Here is a 14,175-nt window from a genome sequence, read left to right on the forward strand (position 1 = left end):
CTCCCTTGGGGTGATCCACGCGCACACCCGGGTCCACACTCAGCTCTCACTGACACCAATGCCCCTCTGTTCGATCAACTGCCCCAAGAAGCTAACCCTCACAAACACACACACACACACACACACACACACACACACACAAACACACACACACACACACACACACACACACACACACACACACACAGAGTTAGGATTGTACCCTGGTTTCAGGTGCTAACTGTGACAAGTGTCCCTACCCCTCACTCCAATACAGGAAGCTCCCTCTCTGGTGACCCTCCTGCACTGTGGAGATTCCTCATCATTCAAACTGTGGCAGTCGTCCTTCTGCACCAAACCCCTGGTAGCAAGCCCTCCCCACTGTCCCCTTCCACTCAGGCACTCCAGCAAGTTCACCTCTTTTACTGCCTCCCCCCCCACCCCCGCCAGAGGAGCTCTGTATAATGTCCCAGCACAGTGTGGGAGTGGGAAGGGGAGATGGGCAGGGGTGAGGTAATGCAGAAACATGGACCCACCCTTGTAGCAACCCAATACCCCGTTCTTTTCCACGCAGTGTTCTTCTGTCGCACACGACATCGCCTCGCACGTGAGCCCAAAGTGGCTGCAGGAACATCGCTGGGTACAGTTGTCCTGGACCACCGTCTCCCCCAGCTGCAGGACAGCAAGACAGCAGGTCACTGCCAGTGCTCCAGTGGTGGGAGGGCAGTGCTTGTGGGCTACCCTCTGTGGTGGGGGCTGTGCTTGTGCATCCGATGGGTAGGTGGGGGTGAGTGAAGGCGAGAAAGAGAGAGGAAAGGGGAGAGGAGAGCAAATGAGAGAGGGGAGGGAGGCGATCAGAGAGAGGGAGAGGGCGGGTGTGAGAGGGAGAGAGAGAATAGAGACAGAGATGGTGACAATACAGAGAGAGACAGAGGGGATAGAGAGACGGTGAGGGTAGGGGAGATGATGAGGATAGAGAGAGGGAGATGGTGAGGATAAAGCAAGAGAGAGAGAGGGAGATGCTGTGGTTGGAAACAGAGACAATGGGGAGAGAGAGAGAGATAGTGGCTGTAGGGACAATAAGAATAGAGCAAGAGACGGTGGGGATAGAGAGAGAAGGTGGGTTAGAGAGAGACAGGGATAGATAGAGAGAGAGAGAAGATGAGGGTAGAGAGAGAGAGAGAGACGATGGGGGTAGAGGGGAGTGATGAGAGCACATAGAGAGATGAATGCTAGTTCTGTGCCAACAGGAAGAGAATCACGGATCAGTGTCAGGAGTGGACGCGGGTCAGTGTCAGGAGTGGACCAGGGTCAGAGTCAGGAGTGGATGTGGGTCAGTGTCAGGAGTGGACGCGGGTCAGTGTCAGGAGTGGACGCGGGTCAGTGTCAGGAGTGGACGAGGGTCTGTGTCAGGAGTGGACCAGGGTCAGTGTCAGGAGTGGACGTGGGTCAGTGTCAAGAGTGGACGAGGGTCCGTGTCAGGAGTGGACGTGGGTCAGTGTCAGGAGTGGATGTGGGTCAGTGTCAGGAGTGGACGCGGGTCAGTGTCAGGAGTGGACGAGGGTCCGTGTCAGGAGTGGACGTGGGTCAGTGTCAGGAGTGGACGCGGGTCAGTGTCAGGAGTGGACGAGGGTCCGTGTCAGGAGTGGACCAGGGTCAGTGTCAGGAGTGGACGAAGGTCCGTGTCAGTAGTGGACGCGGGTCAGCGTCAGGAGTGGACGCGGGTCAGCGTCAGGAGTGGACCAGGGTCAGTGTCAGGAGTGGACGTGGGTCAGTGTCAAGAGTGGACGAAGGTCCGTGTCAGTAGTGGACGCGGGTCAGCGTCAGGAGTGGATGCGGGTCAGTGTCAGGGGTGGACGTGGGTCAGTGTCAGGAGTGGACGAGGGTCCGTGTCAGGAGTGGACCAGGGTCAGTGTCAGGAGTGGACGTGGGTCAGTGTCAAGAGTGGACGAGGGTCCGTGTCAGGAGTGGACGTGGGTCAGTGTCAGGAGTGGACGAAGGTCCGTGTCAGTAGTGGACGCGGGTCAGCGTCAGGAGTGGATGTGGGTCAGTGTCAGGAGTGGACCAGGGTCAGTGTCAGGAGTGGATGAGGGTCAGTGTCAGGAGTGGATGAGGGTCAGTGTCAGGAGTGGATGTGGGTCAGTGTCAGGAGTGGACGAAGGTCCGTGTCAGGAGTGGACGTGGGTCAGTGTCAGGAGTGGACGAAGGTCCGTGTCAGTAGTGGACGCGGGTCAGCGTCAGGAGTGGATGCGGGTCAGTGTCAGGGGTGGACGTGGGTCAGTGTCAGGAGTGGACGAGGGTCCGTGTCAGGAGTGGACCAGGGTCAGTGTCAGGAGTGGACGTGGGTCAGTGTCAAGAGTGGACGAGGGTCCGTGTCAGGAGTGGACGTGGGTCAGTGTCAGGAGTGGACGAAGGTCCGTGTCAGTAGTGGACGCGGGTCAGCGTCAGGAGTGGATGTGGGTCAGTGTCAGGAGTGGACCAGGGTCAGAGTCGGGAGTGGATGTTGGTCAGTGTCACGAGTGGACGCGGGTCAGTGTCAGGAGTGGACAAGGGTCAGTGTCAGGAGTGGACGCGGGTCAGTGTCAGGAGTGGACGAGGGTCAGAATCAGTAGCGAGAAGTCACCAGACGGATGGCCCAGTACAGGACGCACCTTGTAGTCGTGTCCGTTGCTGCTGCAGTCGCACTCCTTACTGGGCACACAGCGGTCACCTTTCAAGAGGAAGCCTGGGTCGCACTCACAACCCTCGGAGCAGGAGGATGGGCACTCCCTCTGCTCGGTGAGGCTGGCACACGTGGAGTGGCAGGTATCAACACACAGCTCATAGTGACTGTGGGGTGGGCACGTCAGAGCTGTGGGGGAGGGATGGTAAAAGAGGGGACAAACATAGGGTAGGGGAGATGGGGGAGGGATAGAGACCGGAGGGGACAGGGAAAGGATGGAGGGTAAGAAATCCAGTGGGGTAGGGAACAGACCAGGGGTAGGACAGAGGGTGAGAAAGCAGAGTGGGGGGAAGGGAGACACACAAAGAAATAATCTTCATTACTGTGAAATCCTCCATCAGATTTCCTACTGCCCTTTCTCCTCCCCCAAAGAACGCCACCCCCTCCCCTTCTAGCTACCCTCCATCCTTGGATTCATTTCCACGAATCCAGTCTGTACACTCTCCAAAGCCCTGGCAGCCTCCACTGAGTGCAGTGCCCAGAACTGGACACAATGTCCCACCTAAGTCCAAGAAGGTCCCTTTGAACTGAGGCAAGCAGGGCATCTGCTGGATTCTTTGCCACAGATACCTGTCGAGCCCAAGTCATTGGGTGCATCTGAAGTAGAGATTGTTAAGTTCTTGATTAGGTTAGGGGCTGCAGATTCAATTCCGGTCACCCCATTGCAGGAAGGGTGTGGAGGCTTTGGAGAGGGTAAAGAAGTGGGATCTTGCCAAGTTTAGAAGACATATAACCATATAACCATATAACAATTACGGCACGGGAACAGGCCATCTCAGCCCTTCCAGTCCGTGCCGAACTCTTACTCTCACCTAGTCCATCGGCCTGCACTCAGCCCATAACCCTCCATTCCTTTCCTGCCCATATATCTATCCAATTTAACTTTAAACGACAACATTGAACCTGCCTCAACCACTTCTGCTGGAAGCTCGTTCCACACAGCCACCACTCTCTGAGTAAAGAAGTTTCCCCTCATGTTACCCCTAAACTTTTGCCCCTTAGCTCTCAACTCATGTCCTCTTGTTTGAATCTCCCCCACTCTCAATGGAAAAAGCCTATCCACGTCAACTCTATCTATCCCCCTCATAACTTTAAATACCTCTATCAAGTCCCCCCTCAACCTTCTACGTTCCAAAGAATAAAGACCCAACTTGTTCAACCTTTCTCTGTAACTTAGGTGATGAAACCCTAAGTTATGTAACTTAGGAGATGAGCTACAAGGAGAGGCTCAGCAAACTTCTGTTGTTTTCTCTGGAGTGGCACAGACTGGGGGGAATCTGACAAAAAGTTCCTGAGATTATGAGAGTTGTAGATGGAGTTACAGTCGGTATCTTTTTTCCTCAGGGATGAAATGTCTAATTACAGAGAGCATGAATTTTAAGGTGAGAAGGAGATGTTCACAGCGTTGGGTGCTGGAATGTGCTGGAGGCAGATACAATAAAAGTTTTTCAGAATGTGCAGGAAACAGGGATATGAATGTTGTGTAGTCAAAAGAGATTAGTTACTTAAATATTAGTTAATTAGGTTTGCACAACATTGTGGGCTGAAGGGACTATTCATGTGTGTACTATTCTACCTGTGTTCTATGCAGACTCCGACGGATGTCCAATAACACCATAAGATATAGGAGCAGAAGTAGGCCATTCAGCCCATCGAGTCTGCTGTGCCATGAGCTGATCCAATTCTTCCAGTCATCCCCACTCCCCTGCTTTCACCCCATACCCTTTGATGCCCTGGCTAATCAAGAACCTATCTATCTCTGCCTTGAATACACCCAATGACTTGGCCTGCACAGCCGCTCGTGGCAACAAATTCCACAGATTAACCATCTTCTGACTCAAGTCACCCTCTGTCCTGACTTACATCATGGTCTGGTACGGCAGTTCGAATGCACAGGAGCTCAAGGTCCTGCAGAAAGTGGTGGGCTCAGCCCAATACATCATGGACACATCCCCCCCCCACCCCCACCATCGGTAGCATCTACAGGAGGCGGTGGCTCAAGAAGGCAATGTCCATCATCAAAGATCCCCAGCATCCGGACCAAGCCATCTTCTCTCAGCTGCCATCGGGCAGGAGGTTTAGAAGCCTGAAGTCCCACACCACTGGGTTCAGGAACAGCTACTTCCCTTCAACCATTTGGTTGCTGAACCAACTAGAACAACCCTAATCACTGTCTCATATACTGTAGTGACCACTTCGTACTACAATTGTCCTAGTGTTTGTTCCAAGTCTGTTCTTTCTTGTGCAAGTTGTATATAATTTGTTGTATAATTTATGTTTTTCTTGTGAATGCTGTGTCTCTGATAATGCGAGCCTGTGATGCTGCTGCAAGTAAGGTTTTGATGTACTGGTGCATGTTATAATAAACTTCAGTCAACACCCCACCGATCCCACTCTCATTCCCCGTCCCCTTCTCTGTACCTCAGCCATTCAAGTGCCCGTCCAGATACTTCATCAGTCTCTGCCTCCCCGACCCCCTCAGGTAGTGTGTCGCAGAGTCCCAACAAACTTCCTGCCACCCAACCACCAGGGGGAAGAAAAGGCGCCCCTCTGCACCTCCTGACTCTCACCTGAAACCTGTACCCTCTCGGTTCAGACACACCTACTGTGGAGAAAAGTTTCCCACCATCTACCTGGCCCTTTTTATTTCTCTCCACCTGCATCAGTTTGGATGTAGTTTCCTCCCACATTGTAAAGACGTACGGGTTAGTCGGATAATTGGTCACGTGGATGTAATTGGACAGCACAGGCTCAATGGACAGAACTGTCTCTTACTGTGCTGATCTCTAAATTTTAAAAACGAAGTTAGATTCCTACACTGATCTTGGTGGTGTCTTGGTTTAGGCCGACTGAGCGATCTGGCGCTCCGCTGTCTCTGGGGGAGTTTGGTGAGGTTTGGAGCGGAACGCGCAGCCTGGCGGCCGGAAACCTGGATGCGGGGCGCGAGCCCGTGATCGACTCGATCACACCTCTCCGATTTAGGCGTCGAGCACTGCTGAAGTCGACAAAGACGAGAGCGGAGTGCGGGTGGATGTCGAGCCAGTCTTCCTCTCCCCTCTCGCTAGCTGCTGTCAGAGGGAAGTGCAGGAGGCTTGGGCTCCAAGTTGCAAGGATTGATCGGCTGTTACTCTTCTTGTTTTTGTGCGTCCTGAGGCTCCACTACCTTCTTCCTGATGATATTTTTGATGGGTGTGATATTAAAGTGCGGACTGAGGTGGATTAAATGTGGACTGAGGTGCTTTGATGAGGAATGACCCTGCGGCCTGCTGTGCGGAACTGAAGTGGCTAATCCTGCGCTCCTGGTTCGCGGTTTCATGTTCGGTGAGCTGTTCACTCACTTTTAGCCGTTTGCGCATTTTGCTCTTTTCTGCGCGTTGGGAGCATGATGTTCCCTTGAACGGGTTCCATGGAGTATTTTTTTAATTTCGTGGCTGCCCGTGGGAAGATGAAACTCTGTATACATACTTTGATAATAAATGCACTTTAATATTGACTTTGATGTGGGTAAATATGCTCCCTGCCCTTACATTTTCGGGTGTCACGGAAACGTAGCGATAAACGTGACGCTATTATAGTTCGGGGTGTTGGCGTCCTCTGCAAGAAAGTTTGTGTGTTCTTCCCGTGTGCCCGTGGGTTTCCTCCAGGTGCTCCGGTTTCCTCCCACAGTCCAAAGACATACTGTTTAGTAGGTTAATCGGTCATTGTAAATTGTCCCACAATTAAGCTAAGGTTAAATCTTTGGGTTACTGGGCAGCCAGGCTCACCACCTGTTCCTGTTCCACACTGTATATCTAAGCAAAATTATCGTTTTGTTTTGCATAACGTGTTTTACTTGCAAATGTTAAGTACCTAATGTTATGTGCCTGTGATGCTATGAGACCAGTCAGGACACTCTCACAGGACATCGGTCAAAACTTTTAGAGTGACAAGCTGACCTGACAAAGTAAAACACTGCTGTGCCTTTTCCTTGCAGCTCCACCCGGCCCAATCCTCGAACCCCCGTCCCCAAATCTCGCGCCTTATCCATGCCACACTCAATCCCCCACGCCTCGCTCCCACCGCCCCGCCTCGGGAGGTGGGCCCCGCCCCAGACTTACGGCAGAAGGAGGGGGGTCCTCCGGGGTCGGATGGTAATGAGGGGAACGGGCAATGGGGTGAGAGTGATGGGGGAGGGGGTGAGATGGATGGGGGTGGGGCGGGGGGATGGGGAAGGGTGAGGGAGAGGGGAGGGGGCAAGGGAGAGATGTGAGGGAGGGGGGAATGGGGAAGGAGGAGGGTGGGGAGGGGAGGATGGTGAAGAGGACTGAGGGGGAATGGGGAATTGCACAAGGGAATTAGGAGTATACAGAGAGGGAGGGAGAGGGAGGAGCAGAGAAGATAACTATGGAGGAAGATGTCATGAGGATTCCCCTCACCTCTGCTGGTGTGTCCTGCGATTTTATGACCATCCCCATCACCCACCTCTAAACCCCAAGACCCTCCCCCATTGCTCTATTCCCTTACCCGACTTCCAACCACCATCCTCTCAGCCAATGCCCAATCCTGGTCCGTCTGTTCCCATCGTCTCCCCCTACGTAATTCAATTCCCGTCAAACCCGGCCGCCCCCCCCCCCACTGATCATTTTCACATCCACTGCCCAATCCGACAATTCCCATAATTCTGCAGCCCCACTTCCTTGTCTTCCCCGACCCCAACCACAATGCAACAATTCCCCATTATCACTCCCCTTAATGCATTATCCCAAAATCCCCACTTCTCCTAAGCCGTCAATCCCTTCACTTCTTTCTCTTCCAAAGGCATCCTCTCCACTTTCTCAGCCCATCCTGCCTTCACTCCCCCATCTGCACCAACCTCCACTCCCAGTCCACTGCTCCCAACGCCTCCAATGACCATTAAGCCTCCTTCCCAATCTGCCCACCATCGCCCCCTCAAGCCCATTGACTTCCCCCTGCCCTATCTACCCACCATCAACCTCCAGCCAGCCTCTTAGTCATGCAAGAGGAAACAGCTCCTCTGGCCCAACTTGTCCATCCTGACCAGGGTTCCCACCCAAACTGGTCCCATTTTCCCACGTCGGCACATCTTCATCTAATCCTTTCATATCCACGTACATGTTAATGCACCCACCTCAGACAGATCGTTGCATATACCCACCACCCTCCATATCAGAAAACTTGCTCCTCAGGTTCCTACTAAGTCTCTCCCCTCTCGCTTTAAGCATGTGCCCTTGATTCCCCAACCCTGGGGAAAAAGTGAGTGCATTCACAGTCTTTAACTGCTCATGATTTTATACAGCTCTAATGGTCACCCTTTAGTCTGTTAACCTCTCCCTATAACTCAGTCCTGAAAGTCCTTGCCACATACTTGCTTATCTTTTTCTATACTCTTGTCAGCTTAATGGCATTTTTCCTGTAACAGGATGATCAAACCTGAACTCAGTATTTCATCTGCAGCCCCACCAATGTAATGTAATGTCCCAAAATCACTGTACCTGGATTTCTTCGTCATCCCACTGCCCACCTCTGAACCCCGTCCCTCTATTCCCGTGCCCCTCTCCCTACCACCAGCCCCTGCCCACTCCTGGTCTGTCTCTTCACCTTGTTTCCCTCTTCCCAATCCGACTCTCATCAACCCCTCCCAACCCTCTCTGTTTCCTGTCGACCCTCACCAATTCCTGCAGATGCCCCAGAGAAGACATTCTGTCCAAATGCATTTTGGCTGCTCTGCCTGTGGCGGCTAGGAACTGCAGAGCTCAGCACACCGCGGAAACCAGCTCCCCCTCCACGGACTCTGCCAGCACTTCCCACTGCCGCCGTAAAGCAGCCAGCATAGTCAGACCTGAAAAGCCTGAAAGCACGTACCACCCGGCTCAGGGACACTTCGTTACAAGACTACTGAATGGTCCTCTAGATCAAGTTGGACCATTGACATCACATTCTCCCTCGTTCTGATCTTGCACCTTATTCTCCGCCTGCGCTGCACTTTCTCTGTAGCTGTTGCACTTTAGTCTGCATTATTATTATTTTACTTTGTACTGTCTCGATGTGTAATGAACTGATCTGTATGAACCGTGTACAAGACAAACGTATCACTGACCTCAGTACATGTGACAATAATGAACCGATTTCAACGTCCTGTACAGCTGTAACATCATGTCCCAGTTTCTGATGACTGATGAAGGCAAGCCTGCCAAACGCCTTCTTCACCACCCTGTCTATCTGTGACACCATCCTCAGGGAGTCACACACCTGTACCCCAAGGTTCTACAACACTTCCCCGGGGTCCTGCCATTCACTGGGAAGGTCCTACCTCAATCTAGCTCTCTGAGATGTCACACCACATGCCAGCTCCCAACACCCGCCCCCTCCACCCCCCGACTGTCTCTCCCCGCCACACCCGCTTCCCCACCAACTCACGGCATTTGGCAACTTTCCTCCAATCGTCAAGGCTGACACCCTCCGCCTGGCAGGCATCGGCGTAAACTTTCAGCGCCCGGCAGAACAAGGCACGGTCCTCAGACCGGCAGACGTTATAGACACAATCTTTGACATACTGCGCAGGGTTAACGCTGGCCTGGCATCTTTGGAAGGGGCCAGTGGAGACGGCCATCAGCCCACAGAAATGAGAGTCCCGGTACTTCTTCAGCTTCTGATCACTGCAGCTGTCCTGGCAGTCGGGGTCCCCGTCAGGCACTTCCCAGCTCGCGCCAAATTCCTTGGCGTCGGACGGCACTTCTCCCGCCGGCGTCCGGAAGTCATCATCTGAATCACCGTTGTAGTTGCCACAGAGGCCACACAGGTTCCCAGAGTAGATACTGCCGATCGAAATTAGGAGTTGGTTCTTGTCATAGTACAGATGCAGGGTGACATCTGTCTCCAGGATAATGTCGTTGTTTCTCTTAGACACAGAAACGCTGCCCCCGTGGAGGGTGACAGGAAGTTTAGCCTTCGTCCCATTGACCTGTGGCAGAGGGAGGGGATGTGATGGTCAGAAGAGCAAGGGGTGAAGGGGTGGAGGGGTGGAGGGGTGGAGGGGTGGAGGGGTGAAGGGGTGAAGGGGTGAAGGGGTGAAGGGGTGGAGGGGTGAAGGGGTGAAGGGGTGGAGGGGTGAAGGGGTGGAGGGGTGGAGGGGTGGAGGTGACAGAGACAGAGAAATGTTTAATAGAGGGGGCAGAGAGACAGGGTAGGGTTGATAGAGGGTGAATATAGAGACAACAGGGGGTGGATAAAGCAAGGATGGAGGGAGAGAAGGAGGTGGTGTGGGCGGATAGAGAGAGAGGGCAAGACGGGTGGATAGAGAGAGAGAGTAGGGTGGATAGAGAGAGAGGGCAAGAGGGGTGGATAGAGAGAGAGGGGGCAAGAGGGGTGGATAGAGAGAGAGAGTGGGGTGGATAGAACAGGGACGGAGGGAGGGGGAGGAGGGGTGGAGGGAGAGAGGGCACGGAAGAAGACCGTGGCAGAGAGTGATGGAGCAAAGAGAGGGGGTGGAAAGGGAGAGGGGGGCAATTAGAGAGGAGGATAGAGCGAGAAGCGGTGGACAGAGAGAGAAGGGGTCAGATAGAGAGAGCAGATAGAATGAGAAGGATACGAGGGGGGGCAGAGAGGGAGGAGGATCAGAGAGAGGGAGGTCAGAGAGAGGGGGACAGATAGAAGAGGACAGAGAGAGAGTGGGGTGGGGGAAAAGAGAGAATGTGCAAGAGAGTGTGGGATACAGCCTAGAGAGTGGGCATGTAAGAGAGAAGGTCTCTTGAGAGAGAGAGCGCACAAGAGAGATGGCACATGAGAGCTAGGACGTAAGAGACATTGAGAGTGTCCGCGAGCGTGTGGGCGAGAGAAAGAGAGTAGGTGGGAAAGCGAGTTCAAGAGAGGGCACATGTAGAGAGAGAGAGAGAGTGCAAATAGTGAGTTAGCGTGAGAGGGAGAGCATGAGAGAGCGCGTGAGAGGGAGGGAGATTTAGAAAGGGTGCGTGAGAGAGAGGAGAGTGCCCGAGAAAGTGGGCTAAGAGAGGAAGCATATGAGAGAGAGTGTGGTAGAGAAGGCATGAGAGAGTGAGTGTGAGAGAAAATGACAGCCAGGACAACAGTGAGAGAGCTCGGGAAAGAGTGTGCAAGAGAAAAAACATGAGAGAGTACGTGCACGAGACTGAGTGCAAGAGAGAGCCCGAAAGAGTGGGTAAGTGAGAGAGAGAGGAGGTGTGTGAGTTAGAGAGCGTGCAGGAGAGAGAGGGTGCACAAGGGGGAAAGGGCACTCTCTCTCACTTGCACTCTTTCTCACACGCTCTCACACCCTCTCTCCCTCTCTCACGAGAGAGAGTGGGTGCAGGAGAAAGAGTGAGTGAGAGAGAGAGGGTGCGCAGGAGAATAAGGGTATGCAGGAAGGATAGAGTACAAGAGAGTGAGAAAGCGCACAGAGAGTGATTGAAAGAGCACGAGGGAGGACTGCAAGACAGGATAGAGTGAGAGAGTGGGTGAGTAACAGAGTGAGGACACATGGAAAAGAGGACACAGAGAGAGGACACATGTGTGAGAGAGAGAGCATCCAACATTCAGAGGGAGTGAGAGAGAGCACATTAGAGAGAGGGACATGAGAGCTGGAATGCACGATAGAGAACGCGAGAGAGAGTGCGCGATAGAGAGGGCGCTTCAGCGAAAGGCCACAAAAGAAGAAGAGATTGTAGGCATGCGATAGAGAGCACGCAAGAAAGAAAGCATGAGAGAGTGTACGAGAAAGAGCACAATAGAGAGGGCCCGCGTGAGAAAGAGTGTGAAAGAGAGTACGTGAGAGAGAATGAGAGGGTGTGAAAGAAAGAGCACGCAAGAGAGAAAGCACGAGAGAGCGCATGGGGGAGAGGCCAAGCCAGTGGGTGAGTGAGAGAGAGAAGGCATGAGAGAGTGCACAAGAGATAGAGGGCGTATCAGAGAGTGTGAGTGGGAGACAGAGTGCACAAGACAGAGCAAATGCGTGCGGGAGACAGCATGTGAGAGTGAGCGAGAGAGAGCACATGAGACAGAAAAGGCGTGCAAGAAGGGATGCAAGGGTGTGGGCATGTGAGAGTGAGAGAGCACGGAGATGAGAGTATGTGAGAGAAGGTGAGAGAAAGAGAGCGAATGAGTGAGAAAGAGAATGCACAAGAGAGAAAGACCGAATGAGAGAGAGAGGGTGTGCAAGAGAAAGTCACAAGAGAGGGAGACGGTGTGATGGAGACAGAGCATGTGGGAGACCATGCAAGAATGGAGGGCAAGAGAGAGAGCACACACATGAGAATGAGACTGAGAGAGCTGGTTAGTGAGAGAGAGCACAAGAGAGCATGAGATACACAGAGCCTGAGTGAGAGAGAGGGCATGCAAGAGAAAGAATGCGAAAGAGTGCGATTGGGAAAAAGCTTGCGAGGGAGAGCGTGCAAGAGACGGAGGACGAGAGCGCGTAATTGAGTAGCATGAGAGAGAATGCATGTAAGAGACAGCCCAAGAGAGTGGGCTAGTGAGAGAGAGCGTATGAGAGAGTGTGTCACATATGGAAAGCGAGTGAGAGAGAGGGAGTGCACAAGAGCGAGTGTGATAGGGTGTGAGATGGAGACAGCACAAGAGAAAGTGAGAGAGAGAGGACAAGAGGCAAACAGAGAGCTTAAGAAAGTGCGTGCAAGGGAGAAAGCATGTGAGCTTGCACACGAGAGGGAGCGCAAGAGGGAGCCTGAGAGAGTGGGCAAGTGAGAGAGAGAGAGGGTAACTGAGAGAGAAGGCATATAAGAGGGAAAAGGAGTGCATGAGAGAGAGCAGGCACTCTCTCTCATGCAATCTCTCTCACTTGCACACTCTCTCGTGCCCTCTATTTCTCACACTCTCCCTCTCTCCCGCATCACCTCTCCTGTGCACCCTCTCTCTAACTCATGCATCCTCTTTCAAACTCTAAGAAAGGGCACGTGAGAGGATAAAGCGCTTGAGAAGCAGAGAGTGCGCACTTTTGAGAGTGCGAGAGAGCAAGAGAGAAAGAACACGAGGGAGAAGAGCACATTTGAGAGAGAGCATGAGAGTGGAACAGAAAGAGCAAGAGAGAGCTTGCACGACAAAAAGTGCGTGATTGTGCTCAAGAGAGTGAGACGGCACGAATGAGGGTGCGAGAGAGGATGGGTGCCCAAGAGAGAATGAGAGAGTGAAGGGGCGTGAGAGAGAGCACGAGTGAGAGAGAAAGAGAGTGCATGAGAGAGAGAACATATGCTTGAGGGAGCATATTTGAGAGTGCACGAGAGAGAGAGAGTGAGCAAGGGAGAGAGGGGTGCGAGAGAAACAGCACATAAGAGGGAGAGAACATGAGATAGAGATAGTGTGGGCACACAAGAGAGAGCCCAAGGGAGTGGATGAGTAAGGAAGGAAGAGGGAGCACAAGAGAGAGAGTACAAGAAAGCGTGAAAGAGGGTGCATGAGAGACAGCATGTGACATACAGAGAGCAAGCAGGAGAAAGCGCCCAAGTAGAGGAGGCACGAGAGAGGAAGCGTGAGAGAAAGTGAGAGGGAGAGTGAGATACAGAGAGAGCTTGAGAAAGAGTGCGCAAGAAAGCATGGGAGAGAGCTCGCAAGAGAGTGAGTATGAGAAAGTGACAGCATAACAGAAAGAGCAAGAGAGACAAGAGAGGGTGAATAAGAGAGATAGAGAGGGCAAGAGTGTGCAAGAGAGGGAGAATGTGCAATGGAGAGAGTGTGAGAAAGGGAGAGGACGTGAAGGAGAGAGAGTGCACGAGAGAGAGATGGCAAGAGTGAGAGTGAGAGAGGGGGTGCGAGAGAGGGGACACAAAAGAGAGAGAGCATGAGAGAGGGAAAGTGAGAATGAGTGTGTGAGAGACAGAGGGTGCAAGAGAGGCAGAGTGCATGAGAGAGGGAGCACACAAGAGAGAGGGCATTAGAGAGAAAGCAAATGTGCATGAAAGTGAGAGCGAGACAAAGAGCAAGAGAGGGAGAAGGTGTGGTGAGAGAGTGTGTGAGGGAGAGAGGAAGAGAGCATGAGAGAGAGGTGGCTAAAGGGAGAGAGTGAGAGAGAGGACATGTGAGAAAAAGAGCATATGAGAGAGACAGGGTGTGTGAGAGAGAGAGACCATATGAGAGTGAGCAAGTGAGAGAGAGGGTGTGAGAGAGCAGGGGACAGACATCGTGATGGGGAGCACGAGGGAGAGGGTAGATGTGAGAGTGTGTGCGAGTAGAGAGGGCACGAGAGAGAGAGCGAGGACAGAGAAAGGAAGAAAATGTGCACGCGAGAGGGTGTGAGGAAGAGAGCATGAGAGCACAGGAAAATCAGCGCACAACAGAGAGAGGGCACGTGAGTTAAAGAGAGGGTGCCTGAGAAAAAGAGCATGCAAAAAGAAAGAGTGCTCCAGAAAAAGTGTGCGGAAGAGAGAGAACACTCTCATGCACTCTTTCTCTCACTTGTACTCCCTCTCTTACACACTCCCTCCCTCTCTTGCACCCTCTCTCTCACGTGCCTG

At 52.8% G+C, this 14,175-nt stretch overlaps 1 protein-coding gene across 1 annotated transcript in view; it reads right to left on the reverse strand.

Moving 5' to 3' along the window:
* Nucleotides 1-14,175, reverse strand: part of LOC134341148 (IgGFc-binding protein) — a 135,340-nt gene that overhangs the window by 16,044 nt on the left and 105,121 nt on the right. The window contains exons 6-8 of the mRNA XM_063038932.1: nt 9,119-9,662; nt 2,631-2,830; nt 516-651 (exon numbers count right to left, since the gene is read on the reverse strand). Coding sequence (XP_062895002.1) covers nt 516-651; nt 2,631-2,830; nt 9,119-9,662 — 880 coding nt within the window. The remainder of the gene's footprint in view (nt 1-515; nt 652-2,630; nt 2,831-9,118; nt 9,663-14,175) is intronic.

The sequence above is a fragment of the Mobula hypostoma genome (assembly GCF_963921235.1).
Source record: "Mobula hypostoma chromosome 8 unlocalized genomic scaffold, sMobHyp1.1 SUPER_8_unloc_1, whole genome shotgun sequence".
In the NCBI taxonomy this organism is placed as follows: Eukaryota; Metazoa; Chordata; class Chondrichthyes; order Myliobatiformes; family Myliobatidae; genus Mobula; species Mobula hypostoma.